The following is a 25,535-nucleotide window of genomic DNA, read 5'->3' as shown; positions in this document are numbered from 1 at the left end:
GGAAAATAGGAGTTCAAAGTCATCTTCTTCGGGTATATAGCAAGTTTGAGGCCAGTCTGGTATATATGAGACTCTGCCTCCACCACCCCATCCCCCCCTTTCATGTATACACACACACACACACACACACACACACACACACACACACACACACACAAAACCACTGGGGAAATAGGAAACAGTGAAAATGGTACATGAAAAAAAAAGCTGGGCATTCTGATGTACAGCTCTAATCCAGCACTTGAGAGGCTGAGACAAGAGAACTACTGTGAATTCAAAGCCAGCCTAAACTGTTTAGGAAGATCCTGTCTCAGAACACAAAAAGGAAGCAAATTTTCACTCTTCAGTATAAGAATCAGAGCATAAACTAGAAAGTCAAAGAAAATTCTTATTTTGCTCTTACAATTTTAAGACCTCAGAGAAACTTTTATTTAAGACTTTCCCAAGGTACTGGAGAGACAGCTAAAAGGTTAAAAGCACTAGCTGTCCTTGCAGCTTGGGTCCAGTTCCCAGCACCTCCAGGGCAGCTCACAACTCTCCTGTGTTGTGAGCTCATAAAATCTGCAATTCCTGTTCCAAGGGACCCAACACCCTCATACAACATGCAGGCAAAACACTACTGCACATGAAAAGTGCGTGTGTATATGGTTGTGTGTGTGTGTGTGTGTGTGTGTGTGTGTGTGTGTGTGTGTGTGTGTGTGTGTGTGTGTAAAACTAGTATTGATTGTGTGTGTGTGTGTGTGTGTGTAAAACTAGTATTGATGGATTTTACTTTTACACTATCTGAATTAAATTACACTGCAAATTACCAGTGCAGTGGTGATAAGTGTGAAAAACAAACTTAAAAAAAAAAAAGGAATCTGAGGGGCTGGAGAGATGGCCCAGAGGTTAAGAGCACACTTATCCAGAGAACCTGGCTTCAATTCCCAGCATTCACATGGTCGCTCCAGTCCCATTGGTTCTGACACACCCTCAAGCATAAACATCCATAAATATAAAATTAATTTTTTTTAAAAAAATGGAATATATTCTGCAGAGCCACTCAAAGCAGCACTCTTGAAGTATATGGGCATGGGCACACCAATAAGCCTGAGGACCCTCCCAAGGTTGGGTGGGTGTTGAGAGAACTATTGAAAGAACGATAATACTGTGGCCTCTCTGGGGCCTAGGAAAGCAAGGAGTAAAACAGCAAGAAATGAAGGCAGCTGAAAGGGTAAGGGGGATGAGCCTTCAGGAGGGCCTCTGAAAACCTTCTAACCTGACACTGACAACTGGCTTTGGGATGGGTTCCCTCAGATTATGAAGCAAATGCAGCAGAGGATGCTGGAACTTAAGAAGACTCTGCAGAAAGAGCTGGTGAGTGCCCTCCACATACAGCCCTACACATCACACCCCCAAACTCCTCTACCCTCCCTTGACTCTGGTCCACCCTGGGGTCCTTGGCTGCCTGGTATGCTCTCTCGCTTGATTGCAGAGATCAGGTATGGACTAGTGGAAGTGCCTTAGATCTTGAGAAGTGTTCTTGTGACCATGTGACCTTGGGCAAAGGTCTGAGTCTGCCTTCTCCATACCTGCCTGTGTTCTCAAAGAGATAGAGAAACATGACCTAGTTCACTCCTCTCAGCCACTCACCCCAAGAGGAGGAGCAGAGCCTTCCTTAGGTTCAGGCACTTGACCTCTAGTCAAGGGCCCTTTTACCCAGTGATGTAAGTTTGTCAAGGAGCGGGGGTTGGGGATTTAGCTCAGTGGTAGAGCGCTTGCCAAGCAAGCACAAGGCCCTGGGTTCGGTCCCCAGCTCTGAAAAAAAAAGAATTAAAAAAAAGAAAAAAAAGTTAAGGAGCAATAGATGATCACAGCTGGGGCTGGAGATTCCCTGTGATCCTAGACCTAGCTTGAGGGGTTTGACATAGCACATTCTCCCATTGCTTTTCAGAAAATCAAACCTGACAATGAGCTTTTTGAGGTCCGGGAGAAGACAGGCCCTGAGATACCAAATATGGCCCCTTCTGTCACTAATAATACTGACCTAACTGAAGCCCGAGAGATCAACTTTGAATACCTTAAGCATGTTGTTTTAAAATTCATGTCCTGTCGAGAATCTGAGGTAAAGGCTTCCAAGCTGCTTTTTGGGGATGGGGAGGGGTGGTTGTTCTGCATGTCTTCCCTCTCAGCCCCATTCTGCCTCTTCCCCTCATCCTTCAGTACTGACCTGCTGAGCAGATGATGATGGGAAGTGGCTCCTGGGAGATGTGGTTCCCCCTCTGAATTCTAGCTTGAATGCTGCTGAAGCTAGAGACATATAAATAGTCTGTCCACCATGAAGAGCAGAGTAGAATGTTCTCTTGGCTCTCAGTCCCCAAAGTGAAGAATGACTCAAAGCTGGAACCGCACCTACCACCTCATCCTTGTGAGCCAAGGAAACAAAGACTGCTGACCTTTAGCCCCTTAACTTCCTTCCTACCCCGCAAGGCCTCTGGCAGCAAAAGTGGGTTTTGTTTCAGGCTTTTCATCTCATAAAAGCAGTGTCAGTGCTGCTGAATTTCTCACAAGAAGAGGAGAATATGCTCAAAGAGACTCTGGAATATAAGGTGAGTTTCCCGAGTCTGCTGTTTCCATTGCTGGATGAAGCTGATAAGGCAGTTGAAAGAACATTCTTTAGCCTAATGTTCTTTCCATTGTCACCACCAGATTTTGTTCATCACAGCATCTCATTGATGGCACTTTCTCAGCTGCTCCAGTTCTGGCTAGCACCTACACTTAACATTTTTCCCCCTGGGCTAGGGTGTAGCTCGGCGGTAAAGTGCTTGCCTCATAACATGCAAAGTCTCAGACAGCACAACAGACCCCATGAAATTGCTAAGGCATCTACATAAATGCTGTAATGGAGTGGGAGAAACCTCCAACAGTTCTACTGTCTTATTAACTCTTTCTACAGTTTCTTTCCCTAAATCTGAGCTCTTGATCATGCACATTGAAGGCTTTTTGGTTATTCCTCTTACCACCTGGGATAACTAAAAAGCAAGGCAAGGGCCGTTTCTGTTCCCACTGCATGTAGTTGCTTCTCAGCTCAGAAGCCTTTTCTGTTTCAAATGCAGATGTCTTGGTTTGGATCCAAACCAGCTCCCAAGGGCAGCATCCGGCCATCTATCTCCAACCCTCGGATACCATGGTCCTAGACCCACCCAAGGATAGAGCTACGTGGGCTGACACTCTTCCTATGAAAAGAATACTGACACAGCAGACTGGGTGGGTTTTTAAATCAATGTAACTGCAGTATTGTGTACAAGTGTCTAGACAGTTTACAAGGCTTTAGACCCACCTCCCTGCACACTGATGATGAACTTCAGAGGGAGCCAATTTTATCATAATGGTCATTAAACATGAGAAGGAATCCAGGGCACTGCCCAGATTTCCACAGTGCTGCTAATATCCCAGCTGTGGCCAGCTGTAACTGGGTCCTCTATCTTAATATTAGCATTTAAAATTGAAGTGATTGGCATGTCAGGTGAAAACTAATTATCAAGCAGAGGTAACATGACTGAAAGTGGAGAGAGTCCTTTCATAAAAAGCTAACTCAAGGGTGGTCTTTGGAGTCCCCTTCTACTAGCAAGTCTGGGTTTTCATGCACTGTTGCCTCTCAAGAAAGTATCATTACACTTTGTTTCCCCAACCACCTAGAACTTGAGATGTGTCCATCTCATAGGTTACGGGGCCAGTGTGGACTGATGAGTATGCAACTTTCCAGTCCTGAGAAAACTAGCAAGCAGACGGAATGATCTCTACGTATAGCACCAAATACACTCAATTGCCTTCTTAATGAATGTACTCGTCTTGGATGGGTTGCTGGTAAACCATTTTAAAACTATTTTTATAGCAAAAGTTCTTCGCTATTATAAACATGTCTTCTGTATTATAAAATCCATTTAAAAAGGAAAATCAGAGCTTCAAGTCTTTCTAGTGCCAGGACACATTCCCCTTTGTAGTTTTTCTTGCCTTCTGTGGTACCTGCTCTCTGAAGCAGTAGTTTCTCCTGCTTTGCTCTAAACTCTCATATTACCACTGAGCCAATCATACTTCTACTTAAGAACAACCTGCTGAATTCAACAGAAGCAGGCTGTCCCTCTCTACCCTCATTATTTCTAATGACACTACATTGATACGTAGCACCCAGGCAGCCCAGCTGGCTGCCACACTTGATAGCACACAGATAGAAACTTCTGTTCATTTTTACACTTGTTCTGGGTAAGCCACATCAGATCTCAAGGGAAGCCATTTGAGTTTAATGAAAGTTACATTAGCAAGTAAACTAGTAATTGGAGCTTGTAAAGTTACCAGGTATCTAGGTGAATTTGTTCTTCAGCTTCAAGTCAACATATGTACATACATGTGTATGTGTTATACAAAAACCCAAGTATTTGCAGCATTTGCCTTCTAAATCTAAATGGGGATGGCATTGCTTTGGCTGTGGCTCTTCTTACAGAAGTTTCCCTTTAGGGTGCCACTTCCCATTTAGTGGGACATGAAACCAGAGCCCCACTGTTATGATTTTACAGAGGAAGAAGTAGCTTCTCCAAGTAGGATTCCTTCCCTTCCTCCTGTCCCAGGTAAGAAACCCCAGAGGACTGAGCAGTCCAGGCAGCTGCAGTTCCAGCTGTGGAAGCCCTTTCTACACCTGAGGTTTCTCAGGCCCATGATCTGATGTGTCTTGTCTGTCTGTGTCTCTGTGTCTCTGTGTCTCTGCCTCTCTGTCTCTCTCTCTCTCTGTCTCTCTCTCTCTGTCTCTCTCTCTCTCTCACACACACACACACACACACACACACACACACCCTCTGCCTGCCTGCAGGTTGCGGTGTGACTGTGGGGCCCACTCATTTAGAATGGCTTTCCTGCTGCATGTTGAGCTCCTCCAGTACTAGAAGAGTGCAGTAGCCATTCAAGTGGCTTCATGCACTTCTATAAATTTCGGTAAGAGACAGTGTGTAGCCCTTTATATATGAGCACTGGACTGTGATCTTACTACCAATGTAAATAGGAACAGTACTATCTAAAAACTGCTGTAGCAGAGTTATTTGTGGTGCAATACTTTTTGATTAAAGCTCTTCAAGATGCAACTACAGTGAGTTTTACTTGATAAAAGTTTGAGATGTGTTTATTTTGACCTATCAAATCTTGTCTTTGGGGTTTTTTGTTTGTTTTGTTTTTTGTTTTTTGTTTTTTTTGAAACAGGCTTTCTCTGAACTCATTCTGTAGACCAGGCTGGCCTCAAACTCAGATCCACCTGTCTCCCAAGTGCTAAGATTCAGCTTTGTACTGAATATCATATTTCAACGACTACAGATGTTTCTTTCAAAAGGAAGCAAGCTCCTCAGATTAAAGGTGAATAAATATGTGATTTAATGACCCCGTGGGCTAGTTTTACCTCTCAAGCATGAGTGGTTCTACAGAGGATCTAGGACGGGCAGGGCCGGTGCACTTGAGCCAGCATTTAAGCTGCAGTTGTGATGCTCAGGAGCACTTGCTTTAGGGCTCATAGCTGACTGCCATTATTGGGGTTTAGAACAGACCCTACATTAGGAGACAGTGACCAGAACTTGCCCAGGCTACATCTGTAATCACACAAACGGATGACTTTTGAAGCCTCAATCATTAAAGGTTTGGCACTTTATTAAATAAGCTCCAAAATTACATACAAATCAAAAGAGTAAGAAAAATAAACACTCAGCAAAATGTCTCTCGGTAGCATCCAGCACCACTGTAGTTAAAGTATGGCATAGCTGTGGTATCACCATGCTCGCTCTCCCCTTCCCCAAGGATGGCAGGACAGGGACATCAGCTTTCCAAACCAAACTGTCATCATTCATTGCTATCCCTTTCTTTACCATTTAACATACAGAGAACACACTTCAATGAACAGACTAATAAGCCAAGAGCTTTATTGATGCAGCAGGCACTTTACAATGAACCCAAGAGAGCCTGCCTTCTCTGAGAAGACAGGATGTCTGTACAAACTCTCATCAGGTTTTTTCCACTTCAGAACCCAAGCTCTCCTTTTCACCACAGCCCTTGGATCTGCACCTGCCCAAATAGTCCCTCCCCATTCCAAACAGACAGTGCTCACAGGTACACCTGACATAATCTGGCAAGTCAGCCAGATAGTCAAGTGTTGGTTCTGTTACTCTGTAGACAAAGGCAGACACTCTGGTCCTGCAAAGAATTTAGGAATCAATAAGACAATTTCTCCCTCCACCTCAAAAGTAAAATACATTCCAGCAGATGTGTCCTGAAGTATTTAGTTGGGAGTTCTAGGAAGATGGTCCATTGTCAGTCCCTTCTTCACTAGCCTGGGCATCCAAAATTCTTCTCAAGGTAACAGGATTCTTTTTTTTTTTTAAACAGTCTTTCTTGCTGTAAGAACTCTTATAATGGAGCCTAGTCCTCCAACAGCTAAAGCCTGTGGAGACAGGAAAAGGAAACACGTCAAATGGTACCTGACTGGCCAGAAGGGAGCTTCACTCACCTGGAGATGAGGACACATATTCCCAGACCTCAATCCCACCATGTCACAGGCTTGCTGAGAGAGATCAAGTTCTAGGGAGAGCCCTGTCTTAGAGCCAAGGGTCCCAAAAGCTTACAGCTCTTGAAGCAATAAAACTGGCTTGGGATCACTGTCCCCAAGCATCCAACAAAGCCTGAGTTTCCTTGTAACATGCTCTGCTTCTACCTGCCAGCACCTGCCTATCCCTGGAAACACATGGCAGCCCATAGAGAACTACCTACTGACAGGGTGACATCAAAAGCACCTCACAGGGTTGAAAAGGCCTAACCACCTCACCACCAACAGCAATTCCTGAACCCAAGCAAAGATGAAGCTTAAAAAGTCAGCACCCCAACAGGGCCAGAAGCCACAGCCCAGCACTTTGCTGGAAACTGACCTACCAGTAAAAACAGCATTCTTAAAAACTCAGCGCTGCCAAGGGATATAGTTCAATACAAGATCACTTGCCTAACACATACCAGAACCCCAGTTCTGTCTCTACCACAGGAAAAATATCTCAGGCTGGAGATGTACTTCAGTTGGTGGAATATCCTCTCAGCAAGCATTAAGGCCAGGATTCCATCCCCAGCACCATGTAAAATTCAGTATGGTGTTATATGCCTGCAATCTCTATCTACATTAAGATTAAAAGTTCAAAGTCATCCCCAATTTAAAAACAAATTTGTGGCCAACCTGAGCTACATGAGACTTTTATCTCATGCTGAACCACTGACAAGAACTGTGCTCATCAGTCTGGAACCCATAAGTGGTGGGTGTATTTACTGAAGTGTTACAGGGCTGCAGGTGGTGTGCAGCTGACAGACAGGACAAAAGTTTGACACATGCCTTGGTCCTCTATCCTTCAAGTAAAGGACAAAAAAAAAAAATCTTTTTTGCTTCCAGTGAATGAAAGCTATAATAAATGACTCCAATTTCTGCCAACTGCTCCTTCTGGTAGGGAGACTGGGCCTGTAGTTTTAAGATGTCTTCAAAAACTCCTTTTCAGCAGCTCTCTTCCACAAGCAAAAGAGACATAATGAGGCACCAAGCCCCATCCTAATCACCATACCACCTGCCTCTGTCCTCATCTCAAGGGTAGTTGGTCCTGCCTAGCCTAAAAGTCCACAGGTAAAAAGCAAAAATATGACTGTGAGTGTTAGAAGATCCTCTTAGGCGCTTGCAGGGCAAGGTGAACATTCAGTGTCAAGTTTAGACCCACCAGACCATCCTGCGTCTGTTCTGAGTCTGGCCTCCTGGTGTGAACCCTGGGGGAAGTGCACCCTACCGTGGAACAATGCAGTCACGCACCTTTTCATGCCACTGGAGTAACACTGCACTGCTATTTTCTGTGGGCTTCTCAAACCCTTTATAAATGTACTTCATTAGCAAGTCAATGCCATTCCTGTCCAGTGACTGCACAGCCTGCTCAATCTCGCTGCTCTTGAAGTTTGTGAGTACTTTCAGGACTACACCCTGGGCTCGTTCCTACAAAGGAAGAAAAAAGTGAGTAAGGCCAGGAGCTGCAATCCTAACACGACAGAAACCAATAGACAAAACATGCCAGAAACACCAACCCTTTCTAATTCAACCCAGCTACATCGGTGAGATAAAACATCTTTGGCTTTAAATTTCACTTATTTTTACAAATAAGTGATTCCACTTACTGTGGAGAGAACAAGTGATTTACTATGGTAATATGACTTTATATGATGCCAGGGCTTGAACCCAGGACCATACATATGCTAGGCAAGCCCTCTACCCACTAAGCTTAGCCCAGTCTCAAGCATTACTACTTTTGATACATCAGCAAAGCCTTACACTTTACAGATTACAAAGTTATCAAGCTACCTACTGCACCAGTATCTGAGAAATAGCAAGTGGTTTCGGTGAAAAAGGAACGCCAAGTAGCAGCACACTCCCAGTGATGCAGTTACTGTCCAGACGCCAGGGAGTTGAAATTGCTAAGGACACGAAGTCCTGGTCCTGACAGCTGCAGCACAACCTCTTTACCTTCACAGCTTGATTCTTGGTGTTGATTGGAGAGTTCCGCAAGGCTGCATGGAATGCCCGAAGCATGTCCCCTGTGCATCAAAGCCAGTTAAGGATGGCTAAGCTCAAACATGTCCATGCTCTCATTAATGACCTCACTCCACAGACAGCTCAAGAACAGTTAAAGGGATCTTATCCATACCACCCACTATCTCCTGCTGGCCTCTTGCAGGCAGAAGCTGCTATTGTTTTGACTTTTCCTGAGCCACAGGAAGGAGTAGATGACACCTCTGCCAACCTGCAAGCTCTTCCTGAAATATCTCCCTAAAGCTTCCTCCTCAAGAAACTGCTCTCTTTTGTGTTAGAATTTAATAGAGCCTGAAAGGAAGAGTATTAGCTTAGGACCCCCAAGACTGAGTTCTCAGCACAAAGATTTATTTGCCTCAGAGGGCAGAGAATAAGAGACAAACATAGGAGAGAGAAGATGAGAGAGAAGGGGAAAGAAGCCAGGGAAAGGGAGCAAAGGTTTGTCCCAGAGAACAAGGGCTGTCTCTGGATAGAGACAACAGATGGGGCACATAGGAAAATGGTGGTTTATAAAGGTAAAATGGGCCAGGCAGTGGTGGTGCATGTTTTTAATCCCCGGAGAGGTAAGTGGATTGCTGAGTTTGAGGCCAGCCTGGTTTACAGTGAGTTCCAGAGCAGTCAAGATTATACAAAGAAACCCTCCAAAAATAAAAATAAAGGTATAAATGGGAAACCCCATGTTAGGATGAGGTGTTTCATTTTAACTGGGCATGTTAATTAGGTGAGCCAAGGGGGGCTTTTGATTGCTGGACTTCAGTACTTTGATAGTTGGGGGCCCTGGTATTCAGCCTCAAAAATAAGAAGTAACCAAATAAGGCCAAATAGAATTTAGGGGCTAGCTTCAGGAATGCAAACTGTTTTTAGCAAGGGCAAGGCCTGCTAGAGCCATGCTTGCCAGAGTCCCTTCAGAGCCTACTTGCACATCCTTAGTGCTAGGCACTGTCTGCTCTACAGGATCTTCATGGCAAATCATGCACAAGTAGACTGCAAGGAGTTCTCACTCTCTCATTCTAAAAGGGAAGAGAAACAAACACATCTTAATAGTTCTGTGTTGTTTTCAAAGCAGGATTTCCCTGTATGCCCCAGTCTGTCCTGGAGCTCATCTGACTTCAGAGATCCACCTGCCTCTACCTCCTGAGTGCTAAGAATAAATGTGTGCACCACTACCACCACCAGGCTAGACATAAACACATTTTCACTCCGTCTTTTATCAAACTGAAATCAAAAGAAATCAAGTATGTCAAGTATACCACGCAGGCTAGGCCTAGTAGTTCATGTCTTTAAATCTCAGCACTCAGGCCAATTCATAGCCAGCCAGAGCTACAAGGTTAAAACCCGTCTCAAGGTGGGAAGGGGATTGTCTATCTTGCAATTCAGCATGGCATCACTTTGGCCCACAAAATGAGCCATTTGCTCCCTTTCCCCACAAACCTTAGATAGAATCCTAATTTCACATTCACTGCTGAGTTCTGAATACCCAGCACACAAAAGAAAATTGCAATCTAGGTTATGTCCCCAAAGGTTACACCTATTTTAAACTGAATTACATCAGCCAACTTTCATTTCCTCATATGAAAGACTGGCTTAAGCCAAAAAGCTTCAAAAATAGAACAAGGAATGACTCTGCCCAATCAGGTCTTTACTTTTGTCCATGCAGCAATGCCCATGTGTGAACCGCTAGCCTCTGGTGCAAACCTGAATTCCCAGCTTCCCCAGTGAGTGCCATCTTGAAAAGCTAGTCTGGGGTTGGGGATTTAGCTCAGTGGTAGAGCGCTTGCCTAGGAAGCGCAAGGCCCTGGGTTCGGTCCCCAGCTCCGGAAAAAAAAAAGAAAAAGAAAAGCTAGTCTGTACCACCAGGCAAGTCACTCCCTCACCATGTTGGAATGCACCTACCTTACAGGGTAGACAGATGCCCCTACTCTTTATCTTTAGTTTTGGATTCCTTTTTCCTCAGACAAACAAGGACTAGTCCTGATAAAGCCACTGATAACCCTCCACCCCATAACTTTTCTAACTTGGTATCCCCAGGCAATAAGCAGGTCCCATAAACCTAACAGTACATGGGGACTAACAGTCATTTTATTCACAAAATAGATGATAGAGAAGGGCAGAAATGATACAATTAGTCTGTAAGGATGAAAACGTTAGGCTCGGTACTGCAGCTTGCCAAAGGCCCACAAATGCTGGGTAGAATGGGGAGCAGAGAGGTACCTCTACAATCACACAATGTTTACTAAACTGGCCTCCATACCCAGATGGCTGCCAATAATTTCAGAGAACAGGCTATGGTAACAGAAGAACCCTATAGACCATTCTCAGACATGGCCCTAGAGCAATTTAGCAGCCTCCCTGGTCTCTACCCTAAAGTTTCCAGTAATACACCAAAACTGTAATAATCAAAATGTCACCAAACATTGCCAGATTTCCTTGGGGTGGGGTGAAAAAAATTACAAAATCACTCAAAACCACTGTTCTACAGTCCTACTTCAAGGACCAGAAGCTGTTTCCCAAGAAAGAAAATGAGCTACAGTGGTACTTTAAAACTGCTGGAGTGGAGGAAAAATTCTCCCTGGAGGTCTTGGACCCAGGACCAGATGCAGTCACATTTCACCTTATTCTAAAAACCCTCCAGGACAAGAGCCTGACTTCTACCCTAAAGACAATGAAACTGAGTCAGAGGGGAAATTACCTGCCCAAGGTCACAAAGCTACATTCAGAGCTGACCTTCAAATCCAAGCCCTCTCTACCATCCCTTGCCCCTACTACAGCCTGGACCCAAGGTTTGGAGGATATCTGGTGTGTGTTCAGTTATGCTCCCGCTGAAGCGGTAAGACCAACACAGTTGTCTCTATCGTTTAAGAAGAGTGCTGGGGTTGAGAGGGTATGTGGTCAGCAGACAGTTAAAACAGGTTAGACTCTGTCTGTCCATGTCAGCACACAGCGGCTTTCTATTCCCACATTCTGCTCTTCCACAATGACAATTCCCAGCACAGCCTGAGACCGCCACCTGCAAACATCCCCCAAATCTCTCTGCTATTCTCCCTTTAGACTCACATGAGGTTCTATAGACTGAATGCAATGATTGTCACCTGACAGGGACTCAATGATCCTTCTCCCTACCTGGGCCTAACATCCTGCTAGGGTTTCACTTCTAATCTGCTAGCCTCTCTTCTCCCAATCCCAAGAGGTACTCTCTCCATGGTAACAAGGCTTCTGACACTGCCATGAGTGTAGAAGCCATCTCCTCTATGAGCTAAGCCAGTGCCTCTAAGCTGCCTCCAAAAACAGAAGAAAAAGAAAAGAAAAAACCGTCAGGGCCTTCAATAAGTCCCAGCATCAATACCAAGGCAGCAGCTGACAGATCCCAGCCTCTTCATCAATATACTTAGGATTCTGACCCAAATACATTGCCTTGTCAACAGTGACTGCACATAAACCAGTCTTCCCTCTAGGGGCCTTCTCATGACCCAATTTTAACCAACTGAATGGTGCAGGAAATACCAGTTTGAAATATCCACATTTGAAAAACACATTCCTGTTCAGTCTAAAAGGGTTGTTTTCAAGCTATATTAGAGGAGCACTACAGGACTCCTCCCAAAAGCTGTACACCTGACTTCCCAGGCTGAGTCAACTAAACCTGATTTATATACAGCAAGAGCCTTCAACCCTATCCTGGCAAGTACGGGGGAGGGGTACACACTTCCTGTCAAGCTATTTGAATAAAGAAAAAAAATCTTCCTGTGAGAATAAATCAGTTTCCTGTGGTGCTCCAACTGCTAAGAGACCAAGCCAGCTGTGACAATCACCTCTATTTTTACTCTTCTGTTAGAAATGCTTGTTTTCTGTGGCCACCAAGCAGTCATTTTCAGTCGCAGGGAGCCACTTTTACACTTGACACTGTATGGTGTATTTTAGCTCTGAATCACTAGCTTTTTCCACGCTTTCTGCACAAGACGGCTAATGGCAGAGTCGCATTACTTGTTGAATGTACTCGGCCCATAAAGGCCCAAACCCCAACCTGCTGAGGAAAGTGGAGACAGGCGAGAAAAGGTAGCAGGCAATACCACACCTGAGGGCTGGTCCTAAAGCAGCACCTCCCCCACCTCCGCCCTCTAGTCAGTCTTCCTCCAACCATCCACCCACCTATTTTCGTGCTAGGCTGCAATCGGGCCCAAGAAAGCCAGTTAGACAAGCGCAGGTGGCCCTGGCTGCCCGATGAATCCAAGGTGGCTCACCTCGGTCCCTCTTGAGGACCAGCACCCGGGAATGACCCCGCTTACTACAAGGAGGGATAAAGGGATACCAAGGCCGATGCACAGTCACCCTGAAGGATGCAGAGCAAGGCCGAGCAGAGTGAGACGAGCTCCTGGGCCGCGCTGCTGAGAAGGCGTGAGGCCACCAACGACGGACCCGGGGAGCCTGGGGCTGGCAGGAGCCAGGAAAGGGGGGAGGGGCGGAGGACCGGAGGACTGGGACTGGGGCTGGGGTGATCAGGGTGCGAAGGCCAAGCCCGGCCGCCGCGCTGGGAAGGATATTGCCGCAGGAGCCCGTCTACCTCGCAGGGGTCGGGGCCTGGCTCGCCCGACGCCGCCGCCGCCTCTTCGTGCTCGTCTACAAATTTGTTCTCGTCAAATTCGTCGATATCCACTCGGCGGAAGCGTGAGGACAGTGTGTTCCGGGCCATGGCGGGAGCGCGGCGGCCGCCCAGCCGCCTAGGCTTCGCTCCGTACCGGCTCCCTCCGCACCGGCTCCGCTCGGGGGCGGGAAGCGGCCGCCGGGCACCTCCTCCCCTCCTCCGCGCGCAGCCGCCGTCGCCCGCCCACTTCCAGGGTGCACCGGAACCGGAAGCTCTTGTGGGCAGGGCTGCGCCGCAGGACTGTGGAAAGCTGGTGTAGCGCTGTCCGACGTTGCAGGCGAAACTCTGTCGTCCCAGAAACCGGACTGCAGTGCAAGCACATCTTCCGCCTCTGTCCGCTCCGGAGGAAGAAGTTTATGAGCTGATGGATGAGTAGTGAACCGCAGTGCCGGAGTCTCTTAAACACTAACCGCATTGACCCACAAGGGACTTCTTTGTTAAAACTTAACGGCTCTAAAGGCGTTAACGTATAACCCGGGGCTGGCAGGACGCTTGGAAACAACTTCACTTGAGGATGTACCGACCCCTGCGAGCGTTCCAGAAAATAAAGATGATTCATGGCCACCTGTACTCCTAACTGAAGAGGCGCATTTTAGGAGGCGAAAACTACAGAATTCCCATAATTCGATGGGAGGAAGGTGGCTTCTAGGACGGACGCTTGGGATGCTGGTTTCTCTTTATTTCAACCGTAGGCTAAAATGAATCCTTTTTTTGTAATTATACGAAAGCTATTATATTTTCACCTAATAGAACGCGAACAAAAATCAGGTGAAACATGGTTTTGCTTTACATAGTTCTCCTTTAACTTCAAATCAAAAACTGCCAGGCTGATGCACCCTAACCTTGGGATGCTAAAGGCAAGCTCCCATGGGGGCAAGTACACGCTGAATAAAGACTCAGATCCTGGATGTAGTCCTGCCTCATACCTAAGAAGTAATAGGGACGCAAGCTAATCAGAAGATAGCAGGAATTCATATCCCCAGAACAACTTTTTTATTATTTTTCTTAAATATTTTGTCTTCAAGTATTTCTGAGCACCACCTGGGTATTGCCTGCTGGAGGCCAGGAAAGGACGTGGGATCCTTTTGGAACTGGGATTACACAGATGGTTACTAGCCACCATGTCTTATGGTTATTGGGAATGGAACGCCAGGTCCTCTGTAAAAGCAGTAAGTGCTCTTAACTGCCAAGCCATCACTCCAGTCCCTCCCTTAGAACATCTTGGTCAGAAGGAACTTAATACCAGAAATACTGGTTTGACAGGTAAATAGCCTCAAATAAACTAATGAATGAAATAATGTTCTAGCTTGTGTTCATGGATGTTCATCAGGCAAAAAGGATTTTTGTTTTGTTTGAGACAGGGTTTCTCTGTTTTGCCCTGGCTGTCTTGGACCTTGCTCTGTAGACCAGACTGACCTCAAACTCTGAAGATCCACCTACCTCTGCCTCCCAAGTGCTGGGATTAAAGGCATGCACTACCAGTGGCTGGCAGATAGGATTTTAAATCATGATATGAAGTTTGGTGTGGTGGTACACTCCTGTAATACTGATTCTCCGGATTAAGCCAAGAGGATCAACCATCTATGTGCATTTAGTGAGTCCTTGCCTCAACAAATCCCAGGCTGGAGAGCTCCTGCTGCACACAGCCAGTAATGTGGCACATGCCTCTTATCCCAGCACTTAGGAAGCAATGGCAAGAGGTTCTTGTGAGTTCTAGATAGTTTGGTCTACATAAGTTCCAGATCAGCCAAGGCTACACAGTGAAACTGTCTCAAAATTAAAAAAAAAAAACTTGCTACTCCTAGAGAAGACCTAGGTTCAGTTCCCAGTTCCCAGCATCCACATAGCAGCTCCACCTCCAGGGAGATCCAGTCACGTCTGTTGGCACTGCATGTGCCATGTAAAAATAAATTACCTATAAGTTTTTGTTTTCAAATATGAGGATGTAACCCCAATACACTGGGAATTAAAAATACATTGTGAATCCTGGGTTTAATCCTAGCACCACAAAAAATTTCCAGAAAAATGTATAATCATAACTCTAGTAGAATCCTGATCATCTGGTAAGTTGTATCTTTAGACTTCCATTTAAAACTAATCCACAGGGTTGGGGATTTAGCTCAGTGGTAGAGCGCTTGCCTAGCAAGTGCAAGGCCCTGGGTTCAGTCCCCAGCCCCGAAAAAAAAAAAAAAGGATAAAACTAATCCACACTCTGCTCATTTCCTCTTATCCCACTTACAAAAGGCTTATTAATTCATTCTATCCAACCAGTACCCACATCCTGGGCCTAAAGAGCATCAAACCCTCAGAGACCTTCAAGACTGGCTCTGGAAACAGGCACACAAACACATGGCTTAACTCAGTTTGGTACGTAAGAGCACTTAGGATACAAGGTTAGGCTGCTACTCTTGGGGTGGGAGGTGACTAAAAAATGTTCATTACAGTATCCTGAGTCCCTGGTCTGCTATCAGCATCATGTCTTGAACAACAGCTGAGAAACTGATGGGAAAAGGGCAGCTGCAAGAGCTTGGCAAAGAAAGGGGCTCTGATTGGTCAGTTTGGTCATTTATTACTGAAACCTAACATCTGGTCTGCTTTGCTCTGATCTACATGCTGGTGGTCTGTCTGGGACTGTGGGTAAAGGGCTATGTGTTCTTTAAACATGTTAATACCAACTGATACTTTCCTCGATCTTTACCCAGGTCTTAGCTGGGAGCTTCGAAAGTTTTGTTTAGTTCCCCTAACCCTCAAAAAAATACACTTAACCGAGACGCGAAGGGCCTTGCCAAGAGTCTAGTACTAGTACTAGTACTAGCAATAAAACAAGGCTCTGATTTTGTTTCGGAGTTTTTATTTACTCATATAACAGCTGCCGGGGACTGGACACAGCTTTGTGCAAGCCAGGCAAACACTACCACGGAACCAAACTCAGCACGTCTTGGAATCCTTCATACAATCAGGGTATGAAGGAGGCCTGAACTCCGGATCCTCCTTTTCCACTGCCTGGGCGCTGGAGTCACAAGACTGATTCCATGCCCAGACCTAAAGCAATAATCGGAAATTCCAAAAAATCTGGGGATGAGATTTGTACTACGTCTCCATCAGTTTTTGCTGGAGTTTGACTCTATTGTGACCCTTACCAGGTGGTGTCGCACTTTCGATGCCAAACTTGGGTACGAAACAAGCCCAGGGTATATATAGAGGCCTTGTACTTAAAAAAAAAAAAAAAAAAAAAAAAAAAAAAAGCCCTGGGTTCGGTCCCCAGCTCTGAAAAAAAAAAAAAAAAAAAGATAGCGAAATGGTTCCGTAGAACCTGACCATCTGCATTCGAGCGCCGAACGGTGGAAGAAAACAAACTCCCACAGGTTGTTTTCTAACTTCCAAACATGCTAGCTGGCTCGCTCTCTCGCACTCGCACGGGGCATTGTGGTAAACGCCTGTACTTTAAGCATTAGGAAGGGATTTAAGGTGAGACCCTGTCTCAAACTCACATCTCAAGCCCTCCGCTCCCTGACACGACCCGCGGCTAGCTCAGACCCGCACAGACCAGGGAACTTCAGGCTTCCCGAAAATGCAAGTTAACGGAAGAACTGCAGCCTTCACGGCGCTATCTTCAGCCAGCCAGGAGCTGCTCATCCGGAGACTCAGTTTCCCCAGCTGCGTTGCTTAGAGACCAGCCAACCTCAGTACGGCAGAATTCCCCGGAAGCGGAGGGCACCACCGACGCGACTGCGCACGGGCAGAAAGGGCCTCCCACGCCGCAACGCTATTGGCTGAGCTCCGCACCACCAGGCTATAGTGGCGGAAGTCGGCCCCGCCCCTTCCTCTTTCTCTCGAACCGGGCAGCCTCATCCGCGAACAGCGCAGCAATGGTGAGGCCAAGGGAATCGGGTGCCATCGGGCGCCGGGAACACGTGGGGACAGCGGCACGGGGTGCGGGGCGGGCGTGGGGGACTCAGGGAGCCGCAAGGCCTGCGAATCTGTATGATTGTGCCTGGTTCGGGCCGGCTCTGACCGCCTACCCTTGCTTGCGCCGCGGCCACGGTCCCTCCTTGGTCGGCCGCGAAGGAAGCGAGAGCTCCCGCTCAGTGACCCACAGAGACGCTTCTCATGCAGGCCAAGATTAAGGCTCGGGACCTGCGCGGCAAGAAGAAGGAGGAGCTGTTGAAACAACTGGATGATCTGAAGGTGGAACTGTCCCAGCTTCGCGTGGCCAAAGTGACAGGCGGCGCCGCGTCCAAGCTCTCCAAGATGTAAGTGGTCCTTGAGGCCCTCGCTGGGGCTTTCCCTGCCTTAGTGCCTGCGTCTTTTCCCCCCAATTGTCCTTGGCGAAGAACTGGGGTGAGAGAGTAGGGCCTTCCTGAAAAGGCCATGGTGGTGCCCCCTCACATGGGTTGTAGTGAGACTGGACCGGGGAGGCTTGCAAGAGACAAAATATGTGCTGAGACCATGTGTTCTGTCATCACCATGACCAAAATCAACTGTTGTCGGCCTGAACCTCCAATTACTTAACACTTGAAGGCATGGCCTCAGTTTTTGGCCTGAGTGTAAAGGTCTTTCCTCGTTGCCAAATCTGCGTTAAGTCCCCACGTGTACCTCTTGACAAACCTCTGTCCTTACCTCTGGGGTTTTTACCTCCTGGGTGATATGAGGGACTTGAGTTGTACGTGCCTGCCTGATCTTCACTGTCGTTTATTTTTATAGACGAGTCGTACGCAAATCCATCGCCCGTGTCCTCACTGTCATTAATCAGACTCAAAAGGAAAACCTCAGGAAATTCTACAAGGTGAGCACTGGGAGACTGGGCCCTCTGGCTGAGTTTGCACAGTTACCAGCTTTCCGGACTGACATGGATTCTTGGTATCAGAGGGTCAGAAGGGAGGGTGGACTGGGCGCTAGCTTTGGGCTCAGCTGTGTGGTAGTTGTCCCGTTGGATTGCTCTGCTCTAAGATGAAACTGGAACCGTAGCCTGAGGTAAAGCTAGCTGTTTAGTGTGTCTCCCTATCTCAGTATGTCCGTCTCACAGCCAAGCACCTTCTGTTCCGAGACTTGGAGGTTGGGTTACCCATGGACACCTACAGTTGGTAGACCGGGACCCCCCCCAAAAGTTTCTCTTCAGAACCATATCGTGAGGACATTAAGAGTATTGCTGGGTAGTTGCAAGATGTTTGTCATAACTGTTAGTGCTTTCAGATTAACGTGCTTTTACTAGGAATCGACTGCTGTAGCTAGCTAGTCTCCAGAAGGATTGGGGTGGGGGGCATGTCATTTTAAGATAATCCCACTTCGTTGAAGCCATCTGGTGGTGTCTTGAATTACATCTCTGCAAATTTTACCTAATGTTGGGTTTTGGCACGTCAGAAAGTTGTCAGTGTCTGTGGTGTGACTCAACTGCCCAGGAGGGACATTTTGGATTAGACACGTCTGAAGTACAGTTTCTTAATTTCTGAGATGCTAGGGCCAAGATACCTATCACTCGGTACTGATGTGTGGGGACTTACCTCACCCCTGAGCAGTGGAACTTACTTGAACTTTTTTGTGCTTCATTGCTAATGCTGACACACGTGGCTTTTCAGCAGTGTGTCTGTGTGTCTGTCCGGAGACATCAGTGTGTAAACCTGCACTGAACTACCTCCAGTCCACAAAGAACCAGGGTGGGCTCTGGGTTTTTGCTTGCTTTACACCAGGTAATCTAGAACTCACAGAGGCCCCTCTGCCTGCCTCTCTAGCTGCTGGAATTAAAGGCATCGTGCTGTGTGGACACTTAGACATGATCTTTGCCATGTGTTCACACTGTTGGAGAATGAACAGGAGATAGGTGTGTTTGGCTGCTCTGTGGAGAGAGCTCTAAGTGGATAAGTGAAGTTGACATGGCTGAAAGCCTGCCTGGTGTGGCTCCTCACCTTATCCTGTAGAGCTTTCAGCCCAGTTACACATTTTCAGCAGGCCGCTGAGCTTGTTTTGGAGGCTGCTGCCTCTTGAAATTCTTGGTAGGGCTGCTTCTCCTTCTCATGTAAGGATCTGACCCACGGGACCTGGTCCCTGAGGGAACTAAGGGACTGTCTTGCTTAGAACACCCGGGAAGGGCTAGGAGATAGAGGAAAGTGAGAGCTCCCTTAGCAGCTCAGGGTGACTTTGACCAAGCCTTCTGTGGTCGGTGTTCGCTAGAGCACTGGTGAGCCATGCCTGGTGGGTCAGCCAGGCAGTAGCTGCACAGAGCCTGTGTGTGTGGAGTGCCCTTTCCATTGTGCTGTGACTTTCCACTTAGTCACTAGGTGATGCATAGGAAACTGAAGCCTAGCCCCCTCTTGGCCCTTGTAGTCTTGAAATTGGGGGGCTTGGTGTGCAAATTTTAGGCCTGCCACCCTCTGGTACTTTACTGACCGCCCCCAGCTGTCTCAGTGCCCTGCCATTTCTCAGAGAAGTCCAACTCTGTGTCCTGTGTGCTCACCTGCTTCCACATCTTCCCAGGAGCCCCCAGTGCTCAGGCTCACCCTGTCATTTCTGTCCCAGGGAAAGAAGTACAAGCCCCTGGACCTGCGACCCAAGAAGACGAGAGCCATGCGCCGCCGGCTCACCAAGCATGAAGAGAAGCTGAAGACCAAGAAGCAGCAGCGGAAGGAGCGGCTATACCCACTGCGCAAGTACGCAGTCAAGGCCTGAGACGGCGACAGTGACAATAAAGTGCACGACTGACGAGCTCTCCGCTTCCTGTTTGACACTGGCCGCCCAGGGTCCAGGGGGTGAGGTTAGGAGCTAGGTAGGTGATCGCTTGCCTACAGCAGGTGACAACCACCTCACGGGGTAGGCTAGGGTACTCCCTGCCTTGGAGATCTGGTGGCTTAGTTACCTTAGGCCTCTGGGTAAGTTACATGGATGAAGTTCTTGACTTTCAGCAGACTTGTCATCTTGTCGCATCAGCAATCCCTGACACTAAGAGTTTGCCATTTGGAGTGAAAATGCAGGCATGGGCCACATCCAGCATGCCCTGTCAGTAACACAGTGTCAGAGTCAGGTTAGTGAATCCTACCGGTCACTCTGCAAGGGTCTTGGTGTTGACCCTGGTGCCTTACCTTTAGGGTCTCAAGGCATTTCCCTGTGAGGCAGTCCCAGACTTTGACCTGGAAGTAAAAACAGGCAATAGAGTTGAGGTATCAGTCCCCCAAGGCCCAAGTATGTCTGCAGACAAGGTGAAGAGTTCACAGTTCTGCAGTGTTGGTGCCACAGCTGTGGGGCCGCCTGGTCCTTTGTGCTGCTGGCCTTTAGGTCACTAGAGGTCAGTATCTGGATCTTGTCTTTGCCTTTGTTATGCATAGACATTTCTAGTATGGCTGAAACCTCTGACAAGGTGAGGCTGAGGTTTTTCTGAAGGGGTTGCTTACCATACGAGAGTAACCAGCACTGGCCAGCGTTAGCTCATCGGGAGAGAAGGCTAGGCTATTGACCCAGGTGGCGTGGCCCCTGAGCTGCAGAAGCAGGTTGTTGGTTGTGGGCTTCCAGATGCGGACGGTCTTGTCCCAGGAGCCAGATGCCTAAACAAACATCCCTGAGCTCAGTGACCCCCACCCCAGAGGCCTGTACCCTTTGAGGCAAATAGGGACTGCCCTGGAGCCCCAGTTAGTCTAGCTCACCAAGAGGCCAGATGCTGAGTACTTCAAACAGCTGATGTTGCCAGTGTGGCCCTCCAAATTACGGAAGGAGACAACTGGGCTTGATGCCCGCAAGTCCCAGATGTGCACAGTCGAGTCCCAGGAGCCAGTGGCCTGTGGACAGTAATGTATGAAACAGCCCTTACCACTCAGATGGTCACTGACGCAGGGCGTGTGTGAAGGGGCAAAGCTCACCAGAGAGTCCGAGGTTGGAGAGAAGTCACTGCTCTGGATGGAATCACAATGCCCAGGCAAGAAGCGCACATTGCGGCCGGACTGTAGAGAGAGTCTGAGCTGCAGAGGTGGAGGGGCCTGGGTGCTCCCTAACTAGACTATGGGTCTGAGGCTTCCCAGGCTATGCAACAGCAGGAGGAAGGACAATGCCAGCTGGGACCCAAGGCCTAGCAATTTTTAGGTACCTGATGGTGTGGAGAGTAGGGAACCACTAAGAGCAAAGGGTGCATTTGGTCCCCTCTGATCTAGGCCCCGTCATACCTGCACTTCCCAGAGAATCACCCTTTTGTCCCAGCCACCTGATGCCAGCTGCTTTGAGTCAGGGCTGAAGCTGACAGTTTCCACACTCCTCTGGTGACCTACAGACAGCAGCCCAAAAGTGGGAAAGCGGATGGGACAAAGTCCACAAAGGAGCCAGTGTGGCTCCTGGCCAAAATGAATCCTCACCTTTCAGCACATGCAGGCATTTGGCTTTTGCCACATCCCACAGGCGGATGGTGTGGTCACAGGAGGAGCTGGCAACGAGGCGGCCATCAGGAGAGAAACGGCAAGACTTCACTGGGCCTGAGGCAGAGAACACATGGGGTTGTTCCCCCTTCCAAGTCCAGACTTGTCATCTGTAGTTCCAACCATGGGGCCTGGCCTGAGCTGGGATCAGCTGGATCTCAGTTTGCCCATCTTGGCCATCATCAAACCCAAATCTCTCCTCCCAGCACCGTACTCCCACTGCCCCAGTAGGCTCTTGGGCTCTGGCCTGTCTTAGGTGTGCTCACTGCTTCATATGTCTTAACAAGTCAGGCACCTCACTTGCTGAAGTCCTGTGATAAATGGTTGAGGTACTAAAACCAAAAGCACTTCACATGTGCAGCGCCACAGGTGACTTTGAAGACGTGAGGCTAACTGGAATAAGCCTAGCAAACATTTACTCCACTGGGGGGTGTGCGGGGTGGTATCATGAGTAGTTCCGCTGGAAGAGGAGGATTCTCTATGAGTTTTTGTGCTATTGGACTGCATGTCTAGAGTTTAAGAAATAAGATTTGAGTCTCTCAGGACTGACCCCCTGAGTATTAGGTTTAGTATCACCCTACCCAGGTGCCTCTGCTGAACTTGCTCCAACCCTCTTCCCCCAAAGTCCTGTGTCACTAAGGTAGGCTCAGAATGTCAGCACAGAGCCTTGGCTCTCTCCAATAAGGTGCCTGAGCCCCACCTTTGTGGCCTGCCAGTCTCCACAGCAGTCGCCCACTCTTCGTCCCCCATACATATACACAACCATCATCTGAGGCTGTGATCAGGTTCCGGCCATCAGGGGAGAAGGCAGAGCAGTTGACCTGAAAGTACAGGGCAAAAGTGGTCCTGTGCCTGTCAGAAGTTATTTGTCCCTTCAGCTCTAACCATCCCTAATCTGCCCAGGAGCCCCAGGTGGGTCCATTAACTCCAGGTCCATGCAAAAGCAAGTTCTAGGACAAAAATTGACAAGTTCAAAGTCAACCCTAAGCCTTGAGTCCAAGGTAGAAGAAATCATGATGCACATTTTTGATCCCAGCATCAGGGGAGGCAGAGGCAGGACGATTGCGTGAAGTCTGAGGTCAGCCTAATGCTACCTCAAAAGACAGCAAACCTGTATGAGCTTGAAATCTTGTTTACACGAAGAGTACCTGGCCAAACAGCTACATTCCCCTGTGTAGCTGTCCTAGAACTCGCTCTAGACCTGGCTAGTCTTGAGCGCAGAGATCCTTCTGCCTCTGCTTCCCGGGTGCTGGGATTAAAGGCGTGTGCTACCACCATCTTTAAAAAAGCACCGGGCGTGGGGAAAGACCTGGTGCGCACACTTGAATCCCAGCACTCGGGAGGCAAAGGCAGATGGATCTCTGTTCAAGGCAAGCCACGTAGTGAAACCCTGTCTCATAAAGAAAAACAAACAAACCTAGGGTCTAGTCTTGAGTTGGGACCTGACCCCACTAAGCCTGCGTAGAGCCCTGAGGCCTCACCTCCCCGTGGTGTTGACCATAGAACTTCACTCTGCCCACGGCCAATTTTTTTGGAGCTCTGATGTTCATGGGAGTCCGCTCCAAAACCGGGAGGGCTCCCTCCTAAGCGGGCACCAGTCCCGTTGGAGGGGCCTCGGTTCAGAACAGGGTAGAAGGGGAAGGGAAACTGTGTACAAGCAGTCTCCATGGCAATGGGGCGGGGCGGCGCAGCCGCAGTGGGGAAGGTCTCTGAGCTGCCTCTATGGAAGGCTGTAGTGAGGCCAGCGCTTTTAGGTTACAGAAAGTGGCAGAAGACACCAACTTTGGAATCGCCCGGCTGGCCAGATCGGGAGCCCCTCTGGCCGTCGAGCAAGACTCTAAGCAGAATGGCCTCTAGAGGGCGCGCCGGCTCCGCGAACTGAGACTACAACTGCATCGCCCCCACGGATTCCTTCCTCTCTCAGGACAGGATCCTATTTACCGCCGCACAATCCGTAGTTAAATCAAACAAGCAAGAGCCTAGCGCATGATAGTACCCACGAGGAGCCAGGCTTCTGGCGAGGAGTGGCTGGCATCCGCCTTTACCTCCAGGGTGCAAGGAGCAGGAGGCAGAGTGTGCCTAGTACAGGGCTTTAAAAAAGGTCTTGGCTAATGTTCTTTACTGTGCCAGCTGAGATTGAAGGTGCGGGAGGGAGATCCCAGGGGCTCTCAGGATCATACATGGATTTCTTGACCCGAAACCTACAAACAGACCTTTACAGGTGAGGAAACTGAGTTCTAGAGAAATACAGAGGCGGATTGTAGTGCTGATCCTGGGTTTGGTCCCTTAGCTCATTAATTACCAGAGCCCTCACAGCAGATGTCTGAGGTCTCTTATTTCTGATACCTCTGAGAAACAGGCTCCCAGGGGGATGAGGCATGGGCAAGTGACTTATTTCCTCCATGACAGAACAGAGCTGAGACCAGAACCAAGCCTGCCAGCTTCCCAACCAGACCAAAGTGGGCACGGACAGATGTGGGAGGCCCAATGGTGTTGGGTAGGGCAGCAGAACTTTGGGAGTGTCAAATTCAAGGATTCCCAGCGTGACTCATGCCCCTTTTCCCATAGTCCTTTGCCAGAATCTTCTCACGGGATCATTCTATTCCGGCTCTATTTTAGTCCTAGACAGAGAGACGTGTATGGAGGCGACAGTGGCAGCTTTGAGCTGGGCCACCCTCATCCACACTCCCAGAGGGTCCAAATCACTGAGTTGGCTCCTTGAAGACCTGTTTGTGCTGAGATCAGAAAGTCGCCGCCCCCAAAGTCATGACTCTCAGACACAGCCCTCAGAATTCCCTACCCACCCCACCCGCCTTTCTTCTCTACTCACACATCAACGCCCATGCCCACACGTTCCCTAGCCGCCTGACTGCGCCTTTGTATCATGGGCACATTCACTGGACTGTGTCTATAGCTTCTCTACAGCACCCCTACCTACCCTACTTAGGCTTAGTATTACCGTGACCGAAAGCAAAGTGGGGAGCAAAGGGTTTATTTGGCTTATTCTTCCACATAGTAGTCCCATCATTGAAGTCAGGAAAGGAACTCAAAACAGGACAGGAACCTGAAGGAAGAAACTAATGTAGAGGCCATGAAGGAGTGCTGCTGACTAACTTGCTCGTCATGGTTTTCTAAGTCTGCTGCTTTATAGAACCCAGAGCTACCTTGCCTAAGGATGGCGCAATCCACAGTGGGCTGGTGTTAATCCCAAAGATGGAAGGAAAGACCACCGACCCAAATCATCATGGTCAAATTAATTAAAGCAAGTAATTATTAAAGCAAGCTTTTTTTTTTTTTTTTTTTTTTCGAGCTGGGGACTGAACCCAGGGCCTTGCCCTTGCTAGGCAAGCGCTCTACCACTGAGCTAAATCCACAACCCCCCCCTTTTTTTTTTTTTTTAATTCATGAACACAGCTGCCTCCCCCCAAGGCAAGGGTGGAGAAGTCAACATTAGATGTGAGGAAGTCGAGGCTTCTATAGCTCAGGGTAGAGGCTTTCCAAGTGGGGGATTTGGCAGGCAAAGGGGATGGGGGTTACAGGAGTAGACTATAAATATAACAAGTTAGTCCCAGTGACCTCCTGGAACAAAGACATGGTCTCAAGGTGGACATAAGAAGATAGACCTAACAGGTACTCATAACGAGGTAGTCATAACCTTTGAAACAAAGGTAGGGTTGCAAGATGGTTATAAACAACTTTTAAAAATAAATACGGGGTTGGGGATTTAGCTCAGTGGTAGAGCGCTTGCCTAGGAAGCGCAAGGCCCTGGGTTCGGTCCCCAGCTCCGAAAAAAAGAATCAAAAAATTAAATAAATAAATAAATAAATAAATAAATAAATAAATAAATAAATAAATACGATTGCCACTCCTGGAGCAGGCAGTACAGAACATTTGTAGT

General features: G+C 48.0%; 4 protein-coding genes across 9 annotated transcripts in view; 2 read left to right on the top strand and 2 right to left on the bottom strand.

Annotated features, from left to right (window-relative positions):
- Golga1 (golgin A1) overlaps positions 1–4,731 on the top strand; it is a 50,333-nt gene extending 45,602 nt beyond the window's left edge. For 3 of the 6 annotated variants that reach the window (XM_032903239.1, XM_032903238.1, XM_032903241.1), the window contains 4 exons: positions 1,297–1,356; positions 1,934–2,104; positions 2,502–2,588; positions 3,096–4,453. In XM_032903239.1, the coding sequence (XP_032759130.1) occupies positions 1,297–1,356; positions 1,934–2,104; positions 2,502–2,588; positions 3,096–3,176 (399 nt within the window). In that variant the 3' untranslated portion in view covers positions 3,177–4,453. Of the gene's footprint in view, positions 1–1,296; positions 1,357–1,933; positions 2,105–2,501; positions 2,589–3,095; positions 4,454–4,494 lie in introns of those variants that run through there. The other 3 variants (XR_004387984.1, XR_004387983.1, XM_032903240.1) reach the window with 3 other exon arrangements.
- A 912-nt stretch (positions 4,732–5,643) lies between these two features.
- On the bottom strand, positions 5,644–13,415 carry Arpc5l (actin related protein 2/3 complex subunit 5 like). The gene is made up of 4 exons (XM_032903237.1): positions 13,147–13,415; positions 8,546–8,618; positions 7,844–8,020; positions 5,644–6,451 (listed from the first exon to the last, which is right to left on the bottom strand). The coding sequence occupies exons 1-4, from the start codon at positions 13,293–13,295 to the stop codon at positions 6,389–6,391; spliced, it is 462 nt and encodes a 153-aa protein (XP_032759128.1). The 5' UTR covers positions 13,296–13,415; the 3' UTR covers positions 5,644–6,388.
- Positions 13,416–17,014: 3,599 nt separating this feature from the next.
- On the top strand, positions 17,015–19,948 carry Rpl35 (ribosomal protein L35). The gene is made up of 4 exons (XM_032903236.1): positions 17,015–17,119; positions 17,364–17,500; positions 17,952–18,033; positions 19,761–19,948. Exons 1-4 carry the CDS (start codon positions 17,117–17,119, stop codon positions 19,908–19,910), a joined length of 372 nt encoding a protein of 123 aa, XP_032759127.1. The 5' UTR covers positions 17,015–17,116; the 3' UTR covers positions 19,911–19,948.
- On the bottom strand, positions 19,941–23,286 carry Wdr38 (WD repeat domain 38). Its single transcript, XM_032903235.1, has 9 exons — positions 23,119–23,286; positions 22,338–22,458; positions 21,578–21,694; positions 21,392–21,489; positions 21,092–21,172; positions 20,879–21,010; positions 20,630–20,779; positions 20,321–20,368; positions 19,941–20,235 (listed from the first exon to the last, which is right to left on the bottom strand). Exons 1-9 carry the CDS (start codon positions 23,185–23,187, stop codon positions 20,152–20,154), a joined length of 900 nt encoding a protein of 299 aa, XP_032759126.1. The 5' UTR covers positions 23,188–23,286; the 3' UTR covers positions 19,941–20,151.
- Between the last annotated feature and the right edge of the window lie 2,249 nt (positions 23,287–25,535).

The sequence above is a fragment of the Rattus rattus genome, chromosome 5 (genome assembly GCF_011064425.1).
Source record: "Rattus rattus isolate New Zealand chromosome 5, Rrattus_CSIRO_v1, whole genome shotgun sequence".
Lineage (NCBI taxonomy): Eukaryota > Metazoa > Chordata > Mammalia > Rodentia > Muridae > Rattus > Rattus rattus.
The sequence above is the reverse complement of the archived record's forward strand: the minus strand, read 5'-3'. Positions and strand labels throughout refer to the sequence as shown.